The sequence below is a fragment of the Cnephaeus nilssonii genome, assembly GCF_951640355.1.
Source record: "Cnephaeus nilssonii genome assembly, chromosome: 7".
Taxonomy (NCBI): Eukaryota; Metazoa; Chordata; class Mammalia; order Chiroptera; family Vespertilionidae; genus Cnephaeus; species Cnephaeus nilssonii.
In genome coordinates, this window is record NC_137078.1 from 63178194 (window position 1) to 63194649 (window position 16456).

At 38.6% G+C, this 16456-nt stretch overlaps 1 protein-coding gene across 2 annotated transcripts in view; it reads left to right on the forward strand.

Moving 5' to 3' along the window:
- Positions 1 to 14028, forward strand: part of MYSM1 (Myb like, SWIRM and MPN domains 1) — a 46691-nt gene extending 32663 nt beyond the window's left edge. The window contains exons 16-20 of one of the 2 annotated variants that reach the window (XM_079776821.1): positions 261 to 449; positions 2189 to 2321; positions 6056 to 6161; positions 6340 to 6397; positions 8462 to 14026. In XM_079776821.1, the coding sequence (XP_079632947.1) occupies positions 261 to 449; positions 2189 to 2321; positions 6056 to 6161; positions 6340 to 6397; positions 8462 to 8629 (654 nt within the window). In that variant the 3' untranslated portion in view covers positions 8630 to 14026. Of the gene's footprint in view, positions 1 to 260; positions 450 to 2188; positions 2322 to 6055; positions 6162 to 6339; positions 6398 to 8461 lie in introns of both variants that reach the window. The other variant, XM_079776820.1, reaches the window with a different exon arrangement.
- Positions 14029 to 16456: the final 2428 nt, after the last annotated feature.

The following is a 16456-nucleotide window of genomic DNA, read 5'->3' on the forward strand; positions in this document are numbered from 1 at the left end:
TACAGGTATTACATGGGCTGACTTGGAAAATTAACAATTATTATGACCTTGTTTAATAGAAAGTGGATTCTGAGTTCCTAGCATACAATCACACTTTTGGAGTATAATTCATTTGCAAGTTAAAGGCTGCCTGTGATTGTAATCAAATAAAAGGCTTGGCTTAAAAAAGTTTCTGTGTCTATGTGTGAAAGAACTAAAACATTAAGGTTATAGAATTAACAGAATTCCAGTGTAATCATACAAGGTTTAATCCTTTTTAGGTCTGTGCAGCAGAACCATGTAACAGTCTGAGTACAGGACTGCAGTGTGAGATGGACCCTGTCTCACAAACACAGGCCTCGGAAGCCTTGGCTGTCAGAGGCTACAGTGTTATTGGATGGTACCATTCTCATCCTGCCTTTGATCCCAATCCTTCCCTACGAGATATTGATACTCAAGCCAAATACCAGGTGTGTTTATGTGTCTTATGTGTATGCATTCTGCAAATGATTGCACATTCTCCCCCTCATTGCTTTCTATTACATAAATGTACTTTTAAGGTTCCTAGCAAACTATTGCGTTTCTGATGTACTTTACATCTGCAGTTTTTAAATAACTTGCATTTTTTTCTGATTACAAGAGTAATACATGTTTATTTAAAATTTTGGAAAATGAGCTATTTTGTTTAATATAGACAAGCCATCAAAGTAACAGTGATAATTATTCCCAGAGCCTTAAAATTTTGTGTGTTTTTTTCCTTAGAGCAGTGTACTAGTCAACTAACTTTGATCCAATTAACTAAATTTGATTTAATTGGGTCACTTTGATTTAATTGGATCAACTTCTGGCTAATCATGTGCCCCTCCCCCCCCTCCTGATCAAGTGCCTACTTCTGGCTGATCATGTGGCCCCACCCCCTTGAGACCTTGGATGGCCTCTGTTTCTGGGGTGCCATCTCCCTGGTTGGCTGTCTGGCCCTGCTCTCCCACCTGTCAACAGTCCCTTTGCCAAAGTACTTCCAGAAAATCGTTTGTGCGTGCCATCTTTTTTTCTTTCTGCTGGGACTGTGACAACTGGTATTGAGAAGGAGAGAGGAGAGCAGTGTCCCATCTAGGGTCCATGCAAGAGGTCCAGAGGGGCCTGTGCGGTCCCTGGAAGGCTGGGGGAGGGAAGGGTGGTGAGGCGGGGGTGCTAACTAGTGAGTGGGAAGCCCTCAGGGCAAGTGGGGCACACACACACACAATCACCCCACACTCCTCTGTGAGGAGCAGCTGTGGCCCATTGTACAGGTGAGGCTACTGCAGCACAGAGAGGGTGAGTGACTTCCTCGAGGGCACCTGGCCGTAAAAGGGCAGAGTTAAAATTGGAACCCTCAGGTGCCCTCATCCTGTGTCTCCTTTACCTGTGACATCTGGGTAAATAGCCCTTCACCCTGTGGCCGTTTGCTCTGATGGGCTTCACCCTTCCCCTCCTCCACCCCCAGGGGACAGGGGTCCTGTCATTGCACCTGTGCCTCTGGGCGGTTGCTCTCTTTGTCCCTCTGTCACTCCCAGCTGGTAACCATGGTGGAGTCCTGCTGAATTGGGGTGAGGGTCTTGTGTGAAGAATGCCCCACCTCCCCTCGCCTTCTGTGGCTTAGATTACAAAGTACCTTTATTTTTCCTTTGGCTTCTGCCACCTGCTTCCACTGGCAGATTTTGTTTTACTAGTACATTGAAAAGAAATGGATTCGGGGTCTCCAAACTGACTGACTTCCTGCATTTGCTCTGTGAGACGTGGCTCTGCCTCCAGAGCCTTTAAAAATTGATGGGAACAATTAGAACAGGGACTGGGAATAATTGAAATAATCAGAAACATGATATATATTTTGCATCTCTGAGAAATACAAAGTTTTATTTTATTTTGCAATTTTATGCTTTTGCTATAGGCAGCTGTTTGTAAATTATTACCGTATTGAGAAAGATTATAGCTAATGGGTTGTGAATATAATTAGTAAATATATTCATGGCAAATACAGATTTTTATTAAGGTTGGGTTGAACACATTTGGCCTGAAAACTTTAGTGTGGAATGACTGTAGAAGACATTTCATTTAGTTGCTCTTTGGATGTGAATTTTTAACACCCCCTTTTGTTTAAAATGTTGGTATGGATAAATACTGACTTAAATGTATGTAGTTCAAACTAATTGTACTTTACCTTTCATTGTAGAGTTACTTCTCCAGAGGTGGTGCCAAATTCATTGGAATGATTGTTAGTCCCTATAATCGAAACAATCCTTTACCATATTCCCAGATTACCTGCCTGGTTATAAGTGATGAAATTAGCCCAGATGGCTCTTATCGTAAGTTTTCAATAAAAACAACTTCACCCTGTTTCTATCTTTACTTCTTGGAATTCTACAAATCAAAGAATTTTCAATTATGTGAAACTAGTTGGCGGAAAAGTTTGTTCCCTCAACAGGGGAATCACTATTTGCATGCCACATAGTGCAATCGCCCTTTTCCCTTTTATGATATCCATCTAGATTCCAGTCTCCACTGTCTTACTGTGGTCCTTGGGCAAAATGATTACAACTTGGGAAGAGTTATGGTCAAGCAGTGTGTGTGTTAGATACTGGAGGCTCTGCAATAAGCACAATTCATGCAGACTGGCTTTCTCTGCGATGGCTTACAAATGAAAAAAAGAAAAAGTAAAATGACCACCCTACCTACCAGCTCTCTAAGACCTTAGTTTAGGCTTAACAGTGCCTACCTTTTTTATTTCTTTGCTTCCATTCTACTACAAGAAAGAATTTGGTTGGTTTAGCCCATCATATGAATTGGCTCTTTTGAGATTTATTTCCACTTGTGGTCCAATTAACTGGCCGGGAATTAGTGTAGCAGACTAGGGAAAGGAAGTGTGGATGGAAGGGAAGTGATCAGAGGAAACAATGGACATCTCTAGGATATTTATTCTGTCTTCTTTATTCTAACTACCACTCTAGTGTACTGTCTTCTCTAGATACTGTCACTGCACATTGTACTCCTCCCCATTAGCTCATGAGCTCCTTGAAGGTAGATACTATATTATCCTCATTTTTCTATTCTCAGTTTCTAGCATAAGCTGGCATTAAGTAGGTGCCAAGTGAATGTTTATGAAATTAATTTCTCTTTATTTTTAATGGTATTATGCCTTCTGTTTGATAAAGACTTCCCAGCACTATCTCCAGTCATTTACTATTAGTTGCTCTGTTCTTTGTGCGTCTGCTACACCTGTTTCCTGTCTTCATGGTCACTTTGTCTTGGTAAATGGTAATTTATCTGTTTAGCATGTCTCACTAAACTGTGAGCCCCAAAGAGCAGGAACTGTCTTCTTTGTTTGTGTATCTCTGGTAGCATTTAATTGGTTGTCTTGTACCTAGGAAATGACCCCCCACTCTGTAGATATTTGTAGAATGAATAGTATTGACATTAACTTCAGTTCAAAATGCACATAGCACATATATACATCATTCTTCAGCCAGTATAATTGTATAAAACGTTAAAAAGAAGGAATCACAGTTAATTTGTTCTCAATTTAGGTAACTTCTTAATCTCACAATCTCTGCTCTGATGCTGCTCAATACAGTACCTACTAGCCACATAGGACTATTTAAATTAATGAGAATTAAATGCCCAAAACTGGACAAAATAGTGATCTCCAAATTAACCAAACTTACTAACTTGGAAGAATTTCCAGGCATGGCACAAGGAGGAGAAACCCACCCAGAGCTAGGCTGACTCTGAGTTGAGGTGATGGAGGTGAGACTAAGGCAGCTAAATTTACAGGACAGAGGCCAGAGATCAGAAGGTCACATAGAGCCAACTCCAGAGATTGTAGAAGGTACAAATTTAGTACTTACCAAGATATGGACTAGCTTAAGCATGTGAAGAAACTACACTAGATGGGAGAGAGAATCACTTGAAAGGATTAGAGGGAACAGTACTGGATGTTCACATAAGACAGTGCACAAGTATTCAGTGTTAGTGGAAAGTTATATTGGGCAGAACTGCTTCTTAAATGACTTGGCCATTATTAACACTGCTTATTAGGTTTTAATCTTAAGTCCTTTACTTTGCTCCTCTTGGCAATCTTCTGGTTCAAGAATTAAGAATCTCTAGAAGCCATGGGATACCTTATATTTTGGTACTTTTACTGGCTCTTTCTTTCTTCTTTCCCCCTCTCTCTGTCTATCTCTATTTCTCTCTCTCTTGCATATATCCAAATTTTATTTTTTAAATGTCTCTACTGGTTAAGCATTTTTTGTACTTCTAATAGGCAGGAAATTTACTTAGTGATTAGTTTTCTTCTGATTTTTAGTGGATTCAAAAGGAAATTTTTTACTGGTTTTAGTGCCATTTTTTTGTCTTAGAAAAATATTCTTAGCTGTATTTAATGTGCGTGTGTGTGCATGTGCATGTACATATACATGTGCGTACTTACCATTTTACATCAGCACAGACTGAAAATGCATTTATTATCTCTCTTATACTCATTTTCGACTTTCATTAGGAGTAGGAACTTTTCACCTGGATTCAGATCCCTCTGGCATTTATTGGTTATTTTACTTTGGTTAGATTACTTTACCACTTTCATTCTTCTTTGCCACATCCATAAAGTGAGAAAAAATTATTACCTTGCTTATAGGGAGTTGTAAAAGTTGTCAATAATGTGTGTAAAGTGCTTAGCAAATACTAGGGTCTTAGTAGTTATAATTACAGCCATTGTCTGCGCTTAGTAGCTAATCATTGCATATCAAGTGAATGATGATCACCAAAGGGAGTTTGCTTAAAGGAATCACTCTTCTTAAATTTTTGGAGGTGAGAAATGTAATGGAGGAGAATTGAGGAATGAAAAAAAGATCGATTATCATCAGGTCCGCTGTTCCCTCCTTCCATACACATGAAAAAAAAAATTGGGGAAGTATAGTCATATATTTTTTTTCTTATTTCTGGCTTCTGATTTGCTGGCTTTTATTTACTTGAAAAGCCTTATGATGTCAGAAACCCATTTGAGAGGCAGTATAATGGGAAGGTTAAGAACATAAGCTCGAGACAGAATGCCTGGGCTCAAGTTCTGGCTCCACCTCTTACTGGTTATATATGTCCATGAAAATGTTATTAACCTCTCTGTGGCTCAGTGTCCTCATAAAAAAAAAAAAAGCCCAGCTGGTGTTGCTCAGTGGTTGAGGGTTGAGTGTCCACTTGTGAGCCAGTAGGTCATGGTTCGATTCCCGGTCTGGGCACATGCCCAGATTGCAGGCTTGATCCCCAGTGTGGGGTGGGCAGGAGGCAGCCAATCAATGATTTTTTTCGCATCATTGATGTTTCTGTCTTTCTCTCCCTTTCCCTTCCTCTCTGAAATCAATAAAAATATATTTAAACACACACACACACAAAAAAAGAAATCGGGCAAACATGATAAGGTTTAAAATCCAACTTCTTCCACTTGACTAGTCTGAACAGATTGTTTAACCTGTCTCAGCCTCAGTTTTCTTATCTGTTAAATAGGAATAATGGTACCTACCTTATAACATTGTTGTAAACCTTAATATAACCGGTATTTAAAAAAATCACTAGAATGGTATATGTCTTGGTTTGCTTAGATCAGGCTCAGTTTAAGCCTATTGTCATTCTGGCTCAATTATTAGTAATGCCCCCTTTCACTCAAAAAGTCTCTTGTTTTAGGTAATAAATTATGTGATCATTTTACCTCTCAGAGTTCCTTGCATAGAATTGTCATGCAAATAGCACTTTACTTTTCTTTATTATTATTATTAATTGCTTGGCATTAATATGCTTGGTGAACTAAGTTCAGCAAGGCAATAAATATTTAATGATGGCTTACTATGTTAAAGTGCTGTTCAGCTGGTCTGCAAAGCTATGGTTGTGAAAACAGTGAAGGGATTTTAAGTAATTAAAAGGAGATTGGAAGAAGTCCAATGTGCTATCAGAAAAGATAAAATAAAATATAAATAAATAAATATATAAATAGGGAAAAGGAGATTGGAGTTTTAATAAATAGTTGATTAAAATGTGCTTCTTTATGCTTTTCTAGGTGTACCTTATAAATTCGAAGTACAGCAGATGTTAGAAGAACCTCAGTGGGGATTAGTGTTTGAAAAGACAAGATGGATAATAGAAAAATACAGGCTCTCCCATAGGTACGTGCTGTGGTTTGAGATGGTTGCATATCTGCAGCATTTCTCATTAAATTATGTTTTAGAGAAAACCCAAGTTAAATGTAAAATTGTGATGTATGGCATCAGGGATAGTTTATTGCAGAACTGATTAGTTTATAGTATGTGTTTCATCAGTCTGTTTTCCTGTTTTTTACAACAGCAGTGTCCCTATGGATAAAATTTTTCGCCGGGATTCTGACCTGACTTGTTTGCAGAAAGTAAGCTGCCTTCATTTTAATTGGTTCCTTTGTTCGAGGATTCTAAAGCTATTTATCTCAATGTGTTTTCCCAGGATGCTTAATGCTTTGTGGATACATTTTCTGTTTCTTTTATTGCTTTTTTTCTTTTTAAAATTAATTTCTAGGAGATAATTAGTAATATGTTTTGTTGCCCACACTTGCATATAGAAATAATACTATTTTAGAATAAATTTGTCAGTGTTAGCTGATAAATTTCTTAGCATATTATTGTACACAATAGAGAACATTTTTCTCATTTTATTAAATTCAAAAACACCATGTTTCCATTTAGCTTTAACAATTGATCATTTTAAAGAATGGTATTATAAATCTAACAAATTTAAATGGTCATCTTACTTAACTTTCTGGTAGGTTATAAGAGTCCTGAATTCTTTTATTTCACTTCTAGTTTTGTTTATGAGTGTAATGAATTAAGACCAGTAGACTGGCAACATTTCTCTCTTTTTTTTGGTAGCAGTTTGGAAATAGAAAATGTAAACATGCTGTTTCTTTTATAATATTTTACCCCCTTCTATTATAACCCCTTTATCTGTGTTTTAAGATTAATATGCACCTTTCCCAGGAAATAGACTGTAGCATCCTAATTTTGAAATGATAGAGTCCTGTGTTTGTATTTACATAGGTTTTTTTTTTTTATCTTATCCGAGTTTAAAAAAAATTATTTTTATTGATTTCAGAGAGAGGGAGAAAGAGAGAGAGAAATTTTGACCCATCGGCTGTCTCCTGTAGGTCCCCTTCTGGGGACCAAGCCCGCAATCTGGGCATGTGCTCAGACTGGGAATCAAGCCGGCAGCCTCCGGGTGCATGGGGCAGCGCTCAACCTACTGAGCCACATGGGCCAGGCTGGATATTTTGTTTTGTAATGTAGCTACTAAAAAAAAGGAGCACAGGCCCTGGATGGGTGGCTCTCAGTTGGTTGTAGCATCATCCTGTGCACCAAGAGGTTGCAGGTTCTATTCCTGGTTAGGGCATATACCTAGGTTGCGGGTTCAGTCTCCTCTTGGAGCACATGTCGGAGGCAGCTGGTTGATGTTTCTCTCTTAAATCAATGTTTCTCTTTCTCACTACCTCTTTAAATACCAATAAAAACATATCCTCAGATGAGGATTAAAAAAAAAAGGAGCACAGTCACAAATTTGTCCAAAGTAGAAAGCATCACATATGCACATACAATATCAAGTTTGTTTCCTTATCCTATATAATAAAGAGGTAATATGCAAATTGACCATCACTCCAACACACAAGATGGCCGCCCCCATGTGGACACAAGATGACTGGCAGGGGAGGGCAGTTAGGGGTGACCGGGCCGGCAGAGGAGGGCAGTTGGGGGTGACCAGGCCTGCAGGGGAGGACAGTTGGGGAAGACCCAGGCCGGCAGGGTAGGGCAGTTAGGGTCAATCAGGCCGGCAGGGGAGGGCAGTTAGAGGCGACCAGGCTGGCAAGGGAGGGAAGTTAGGGGTGACCGGGCCAGCAGGGGAGGGCAGTTAGGGGTGACCAGGTCTGCAGGGGAGTGCAGTTGAGGGCGACCAGGTTGGCAGGGGAGGGCAGTTAGGGGCAATTGGGCCGGCAGGGGAGCAGTTAGGCGTCGATCAGGCTGGCAGGGGAGTGGTTAGGGGGTGATCAGGCTGGCAGGCAGAAATGGTTAGTGGCAATCAGGCAGGCAGGCAGGTGAGTGGTTGGGAGCCACCCGTCCTGGATTGTGAGAGGGATGTCCCAGATTGGAGAGGGTGCAGGCTGGGCCGAGGGACACACACACACACACACACACACACACACACCCATGCACGAATTTCATGCACCGGGCCTCTAGTATAAATCATAAAGGAACTAACCTAAGCAGTCAACAGTGGCTTTCTATACTCCAGCTGCACGGTTACTATGCACAAGTTTATGTTCAGCCATATGTAAGAAAAATGTTTATCATTTGAGCATTAGAAAATGTGAGATTTATCATTAAATAAGATAATAATATAAACCTTGTACTTTTTGTGTGTTTAAATGTAAAACTTCTTTTTCAACTAGCTTCTGGAGTGTCTGAGGAAAACTCTGAGCAAAGTGACAAATCGCTTCATCACTGAAGAATTCTTGACTCAAATAGAAGATTTATTCCTTTCCAGTTATAAAAGCAAGCAGGAGAATGGAGTGGGTGAAGACAACTGTATTGTAGGTCCAAAGGAATTGTTAATGTAGTGATTTTAAAGTAAGACATTTTAATCTTGACATAGTAGATCCTATTGTCATTTACAACCTTGAATGATTGTAATTTAGTTAACAGTGACACAGCTTTGATATTTTTCTCTAGTTCACAAAATCTGAACTTTGCCACATAAATCATGTGACAGAAAGGGATAGGGACTTGTTTTTATGTAGTGAGTACCAGAGTTTGTGTAAATGGGTTTGCCACATTGCTCCTGTCCTGTGAGCGGTGGCCAGCAAGCAGAGCAGCAGACTGAAGGGCTGTCTGCTTTACTGTTGTATTCAGGTTGATAAGCAGAATGTGTCTCTAATTTTTATTTCTCCCTGAACTAGTCATTCCATTTTTGGGAACTCATGTCTCATTAGGAGAACTTTCATCATTTCCATGTGTTTTGGTGAGGTTTGTGTATGGTTGCAAATGAGATATGGATGGGTGGCCCCAGAGGTAATTAACGTGGTTGAAAATTACTGATTTAATAAATCTAACAACATGCTGTGAGGCCAGGGGGAGGCCTAAGGAGAAAATCTTAAAAATAGGGAAGAGGCCCAAAGGAGAGAATCAAATTACCAGTTTTTTAATTATAGCTATTTGCTTCCATTTTTTTTATAACCACAATACTACAGGATATGCCATTTTCTCAACTCTCTGAAACATTTTGTATGGATTTCAGATATATAAAATAATTAGCTTCAACTATATATCCACACATTAGTGTATATGTGATAAAACCTCACTTAACTGCAACACAGATAATCATAACCCTCAAAGTAGATTCTTTTTCTATTACCTGATGTTAGTAGAAAGAGGCAAATTACAATAAAGCTTAAATAAATCAGAGATTTACTTTTTTAAAAACAAAAAAGGACATATTACATATGTAACCCAATTTCATATACTTTTTGAATGTAGAACAGAAGTCAGCAAACTTTTTATGTAAAGGGGCAGTTAGACAATAACTTAGGCTTTGCTGGACACATACTGTCTCTGTCAGACATTCTTTATATTGTTTTACAACCCTTAAAAATGTAAAGCCATTCTTAGCTCATACGCCTCACAAAAAACATTGCTGGCCATTACCTTCCAACCCCTGCTCTAGAGAATTGCAGATAATTAGGATTTCTTTTCAGATGCATGAGCCTGAGACACTGAAAGATCTTGCATCATTTTCAAAAATAAAACTCAAAATTGTGATTTACATTTAAGTACATTTAAAAAAAAACACCTAACAATCATGCTGCCTAATTTATCCTAATTGTAGTTTATTTCTATTAACCATCAAATTTATATCCATTCTCCAACATTCTTATTAATAACAGGTTTATTATATCTAATCTGGGTATGATCCTGTATTTTTACCTTTTTGGTTATAATCAGTAGCCAAGGAAGAATAAGGCAATACTGGAAGGAGCAGTGAGCCAGTTTTAGATGACCTGGGTCTTGATTCAACCTTGTAATTTTGGGGGATAAGCTTACTAACTTCTTTAGGCCTAAATTCCTGTGTATCTTAGGTCTGAGTTATCTTCCTGACATCCTTCCAAGTCTGAAATCATACACTTCATTCTAATTGTTGGACTACTCACCTGGAACTTGATATTTTGAGATGGTATAGTTCCAAAATTAGCAAATGTTTTTAAAGAAAACTGGTAGTATTTTCTATTTCTCTATATGCATTTAGAATCAACAATGAAACATAACATATAAAGCAATTACTTTGGGGACTGGGGGTGTAAGCTCTAGACCAAAAATCAGGAAACTTAAGAGTTCTTACCCTAATTCTTTTATCAGCTTTGCTGTGTGACTGATAAAATCACATAACCTGTCTGGACCTCAGGTTCTTCATCTAGAATTCAAGGGTCTGAATTTTATGATTTAGTATTTATTTCCAAGTGCAGAAAAATCTGCGATTCTGTAAAAGGTAGTAATTCATTTCTTTGTACTCTTCCTTTTGACATATTTTCCTCATTGTACATGGGGAACAGATCTTAGAAAATGGTATTAGTTAGCTTTTGTGATCGACAGTCCCCAAATTTATGTTGATAAATTTGGGTGATGGAAAAGTGTGGAAATTGTTAGAAGCTCTGTTCTCCAATCTGGGTCTTCTGCATGCCAGTGGTTAACTATATTTACTAAGCCATACTGTGAGGAATGCAAAGGTGGTAATCCTCAGCATTTAGAGCTTTGAGAGCACAATTTTTTTAATTAAGTATTTTTTAAAAACAAAAGAAAATATCCTATCTAGAAACCACATCCTTCCCCATTTCTTTTTATTTTTGGATAGTGTAATTTTAGAACATTAAAAGTTGTGATATTTCCTCCCCTCCTCCCTCATTCATTCTCCCTGCTTCCTTTTCTTTTCTTAGCATATTCTTAAAACATTTTTGTAGCTGGAGGTACCCACATTTCTGTCACTGCCAACCTTGGGCTGTGAGGGTAGTTGAAGCAGGCAGGTCCTTGGAGAAACAAGAAATTTAGAACTGAATGGCAGTGTAGTACAGGAAGTTCAGGAGGTAGGGTCTTAAAGGGAAATCTGCCTCTTATAATATGTACAGTATTGGAGATATGACTTGAAAACATCCAAGTCTCTTCAAATGAACTTAATTTTCTTCTTCTAGCTTGGCTTGTAGAAATTGACACTATTACTTCACCAGTGTTAGATTTAGCTCTCTTGAAAAATCTAATCCCAAAGTAACGTTCAAAAAAAGAAAAATCAGTGGAATGAGATCAGACTCTCCTTCCCTCTCCATTACTCTAGTGTTGGTCCATTGGCCCCATATTCAGAACTACCTTATGACTATCACAGGGCCTTAGACACTTTTATCTTCTTGGACCTCTTCCATTAAAAATTAATCCTATATAATAGCCTAATATGCTAAGTGTCCCGTCCTCTGGTTGTCCATTCAACCAATCAAAGCGTAATATGCTAATGATATGCTAAGGATGCTCAACCACTCGCTATGACGTATACTGACCACTGGGGGCAGACGCTCCAACCGGTAGGTTAGCTTGCTGGGGTCCAGCCTGAGAGAGACCAGGACTGAGCAAGACGGGCCGGACATGCCCTGGAGCCCTCCCACAGTCCCTCCCCAGGTGGCCAACCTCCTGCGTCCCTCGCTGGCCCCAATTGTGCAGCGGTGGGTCCCTTGGCCTGGCCTGTGCCCTCTCACAATCGGGGACCCCTTGGGGGATGTCAGAGAGCCAGTTTCGGCCCCATCCCACAGGCCAGGCCAAGGGACCCCACTGGTGCATGAATTCGTGCACCTGGTCTTTAGTACATTATCATTGCATTTGCATAAAATGAATTTATAATCTATAGTTTCCCTTCATTTCCCTCAAGCCCTTTCTTCATCCCCACTCCTCTACTTCTGACCTGTCAGCATTTAGGTACAAGGTCATTCATTCTATCATTTGTTGAAAGCAGGACCTGAAGAATAGAGATGAACAGACACATTCATATTTCCCAGGAGCTGATTAATGCTGCCCCAGCCTTCTCTCTCTAACTTGCCTCCCCCACAGGAGTGGTGGGGTCTGTGATGTGCACCCTGCAAGCAGGGTCAGATAACCTCTGCAGTTCTCTGGGCAACAGAGGAAAGTATGGCCTCAACATACCAACCTGAGCAGGTCTTCTGCTCTTCAGTTTACCTGCTTCCTGTTTTACGCTGTGTCCTAACAAGCTGAGCTAGAGGACCTGAGGAGCTGATCTAGTCTAGGTGTCCTAGGATTGATGCTTTGTCCTGTACCTAAATAAAAGCCATACGACATTTGAATACCTGAAAGGTAGCTAGCTCCCTGTCCTCAAGTCATCAGCAGATATCCAGTTGATGGATTTCTCAGTAAAAATGAAGTCAGGATACCCACATTTTGTGTTTTTTGTTTTGTTTTGTTTTTGTTTTATGCTTTTCCTCTACCAATAGCTAGAGACTAAATCTAGAATCACACACATCATGGCAGTTAGGAAAACGTCACTTAAGCACAAAGGAAAAAGCACATACATTTTTATCAGCATCTGCTTCATCAGGGTTCATATGCATTTAACACATTTGATCTGTATCTCCAGGTCTTCAGTAGTTTAATAATTTTCTTGTAAATTAATACCAGATTTTGCAATATTTCCAGAAAATCACTATAGAGAATAATGTAATATATTTAATTCCTGACCTTTCCTTAAGTGGTTTTATGTGTGCTGTTTCCCCAAACTGTTTTCTCTGAGTGTTTTTGTTTTCATTTAACCTGTAATTTGTGCTTTCTGCTGTTTTCCAAGGTTTTTTAAATATGTTTTTATTGATTTTAGAGAGGGAGGGAGAAGGAGAGAGATAGAAACATTGATTAGAGAGAAACATGAACCAGCTGTCTCCTGCAAACCTCCTAATGGGGATCAAGCCTGCAACCCAGGCATGTGTCCTGACAGGCAGTCAGACCAGTGAGCCTTTGGTGCAGGGGTCCACACTCAACCACTGAGCCACACCGGCCAGGCATCCGGCTCTTTTAAGTCATCTTAAATCCTTTCTGGAACAAGACAGAGAACACATATGGTCTCCCCCTAATTAATTAACTTATGACATCTTGTTTTTATTTTCTTTGAATATTACTTATGAATTTATTCATAAGGACTTTAATTTTAGGGGAAAATGCCTGATTTTGCTATCTTTGAGAATTCCTAAAGTAGTCTCTTAGGAATTAAGAAGGATGTAAAATACGATTTCATAGTTTATGTTCCTCTTTCATAGGGTACAAAAGAATATTTGTTTCAACCTATGGATGGTAAAGTAGTATGTAGATTCTAGCATGATTTAAGTAGATTAGTCATATATCTTTAAATCTGTGGATTTGACATGTAAATTGTGTATTATGTATAAGTTTACTATGATTATTGATAAGACTATTGCTGTTTTCCCAAAATATTATCAGTGTTTATGGATTTCTTTTAGTAGTTTGAATCTTGGAATGTTGTGTAACAAAATACAACTTAAGCTATTTTGTACGTTTAAATATGATGCCATGTTGTCTATTAATATTAAAGAATATTGTGAATATGAATATTTATACGATTATAAAAACTTTTTCTCAAAATGATTGAACTCTCCTCCCAATACTTAACTGTGTGACATATAAAATATCTGACTTTAAAAAGTGGGATTTTATGGTAAAAATTAAAGAGAAACATTCTGAAGATTCTATATAAGTAAAGTTTTGAAAATAAAGTGGTGAATCATTTTGTCTTTTTCTGAATTATTAGCAGCATACACATTGAATGGCAAAAAATGTCCCATTAATTCAGTATACATTGGCTAAGCATCTGTTATGTTGAGGATTGTAAGGGGCACAAAGATGAATAAATCTTGGTTTCTTCTCATGAGAAGCCTATTACCTAATGTGTTAGAAACACTTAAAACCTGACATGGATAGCTAACTTTTCTTAAGATACAAACTGTAATTGATGATAAATGCCTGTAAAAGACCTCACGGGTAATAGGTGTTTAGACAAATGAGAAATGATTCTCTAAAATGTGAGCATTGGTACTGATTTCTTGGAAGCGAGCGCCTTCAAATAGCCTGGTAGGGTTTGGGGTAGATGACATTTGGGGGAAGATGTTCCAGAAAGAAGTGACTTTAGCATGGGAGGCATAAAGGTAAGGAGTGAGAAATATTTAAAGAATATTTAGCATGTGGGGCCAGAGTATGTGCAGATACTAATTATGAAGGCAATTCACATCCAGTCAACTAAAAATACAGAAGGTATAAAGTAAAAATCTCACCTTAAAATTAGAATTAACTCTTAACTAGTCTAACTTTTTAGTCTTTCCTACTAGTATATAGAAACCTATCAATTTTGAAAAACAACAGGGTCATTATATATAGATATAGTATCTTTAATTTCTGTCCTTTCACTGGGGACTTCCCTCAGCCGCACATAAACATCTATTCTTGGCAATAGGTACCTAGCACGTTCGGTAGTACAGATTTGCATAATTGATTAGTTTTTAATTGATGGTTAGGTTCTTGTTTTTCTATGCGAAATTGACCTTTTTTGTACACTGCTAATATGTCTCTGAATAAATTTCTAATATATATTTTTTATTGATTACAGAGAGAAAGAGAGAGAGAGAGACATAAATGATGAGAGAGAATCATTGATCAGCTGCCTCCTGCACGCCCCCCTACTGGGGATCGAGTCCAAAACCCGGGCATGTGCCTGTGACCGGAATCGAACCCTGGACCCTTCAGTCCACAGGCCGATGCTCTATCCACTGAGCCAAACCAGCTAAGGCTGAATAAATTTCTAGAAGCTTAGTTGCCAGATCAAGATCTATGTACCCTTTAAATTTTGTTAGTATCTGCAGAAAAGTTTTCAATATAAGCTAATTTTTCTCATAGTAATACAGCTGTGTATATCTTGTTTACAGAACCAATTTGAACTCAAGCTCCTAAATGGTAATTTAGGTGGCAAAGTACAATAAAATCCTAAGAGTTCTAATTCTACAAGGCATTTATTTCAGTGGAAGTTCATTCCTCTGTACAGCTGTATGGGTTCTCGCTAATTAAGCATTTGATATAATTTTCTGATTGAGGCCAGCATCATATCCCGCCTGTGGCTCCAGACCGGCATTGTCTCACAATCCTATTTGTACTGTAATGGGTTTTTCTTAGTGTTGCTGATGTGTTTCCTCATCACTGATTCTCAATTATCTTCCCATAGAATGCTAGCTTAAATAGAATATTGTCAGTATCTGCAAAGGTATAGCTAAATAAAAATACTTGTTTTGTCTTCCATATTCTTCCTGCGATCAAAAACAATTCTTATTAATAACTAATGAGTACCTGTTACTGGATATAATCAATGATTCCTCTCCACTTGCCCCCATTAACAATGTCATCTCAAACTATAAAAGAATGGGAACGTTTCAGAAAGCAAGTTAACTGCTTAGTTTATTTTATCTACATCAGTGATTATTGAACTTTCTGTGGTTCCAAAATACCTGATAAACATGGCTCAGCAGTAATTGTGGCATCTATCCCACCGATAGCCGGAGATTGTCTACATCAGACTCCATTTGTGTAACAAAATTAAATAGTTTATGCGAAATCTTGATAAAGACCTTTTTGCAGAACAACTATTTTCTTAATCACAAGACCTAATGAGTAGACTTACCCCACTCCCACCCTCTGGAGAGAAAGAGAATTTGCTTTTATGAGGTCAGTTTGCTTTTATACAAAGCCTCAAATTGGACTCCAATATTATGGGGCTGGAGAGTAGTTAGCATAATTAAAGCAAGCTGCTCTAACACACCACCCCTAATGTTCAGTACCTGAAACACAGTAATAAGTTCTCGCTCACACGAAGTGCACTGCAGGTGTTTTGCTCGAGTGGCTCTCCTGGGTGGATAGTGTCCAGTAGGTAATTCAGATACCCAGGTTCCTTTCCCATGTGGCTCTGCCATCTTGTGACTCCAAGCAGCCCAGGTATCATCCATTTGAGGACAAGGTGAAGGAGAAAGAAGGGAAGATCACACATGTGATATTTAAATATCTTGGCTTGGAGGTAGTACACATCATTTTTGCTCACAGTCCTTTGGTAAGAACTCGTCATATGGTTCTACCCAGATGCAAAGAGGGGCTGTTAAATGAAGTCCCGATTGTGCAGCTGCTTCTCTGCAAAGCTCTTCACTATGGAGGGAGAGTGAGAATCTCTGTTAGTGACTAGTTCTCTGTTACAGCTGGCTAGGATGGCTTTTGTAAAATGTTATACACATCTTCATACGGGCTTTAAACTCCTGTGCTTGAGACACCAAGTTCATAATGGAAAGTTGACATCAAATTTCTTT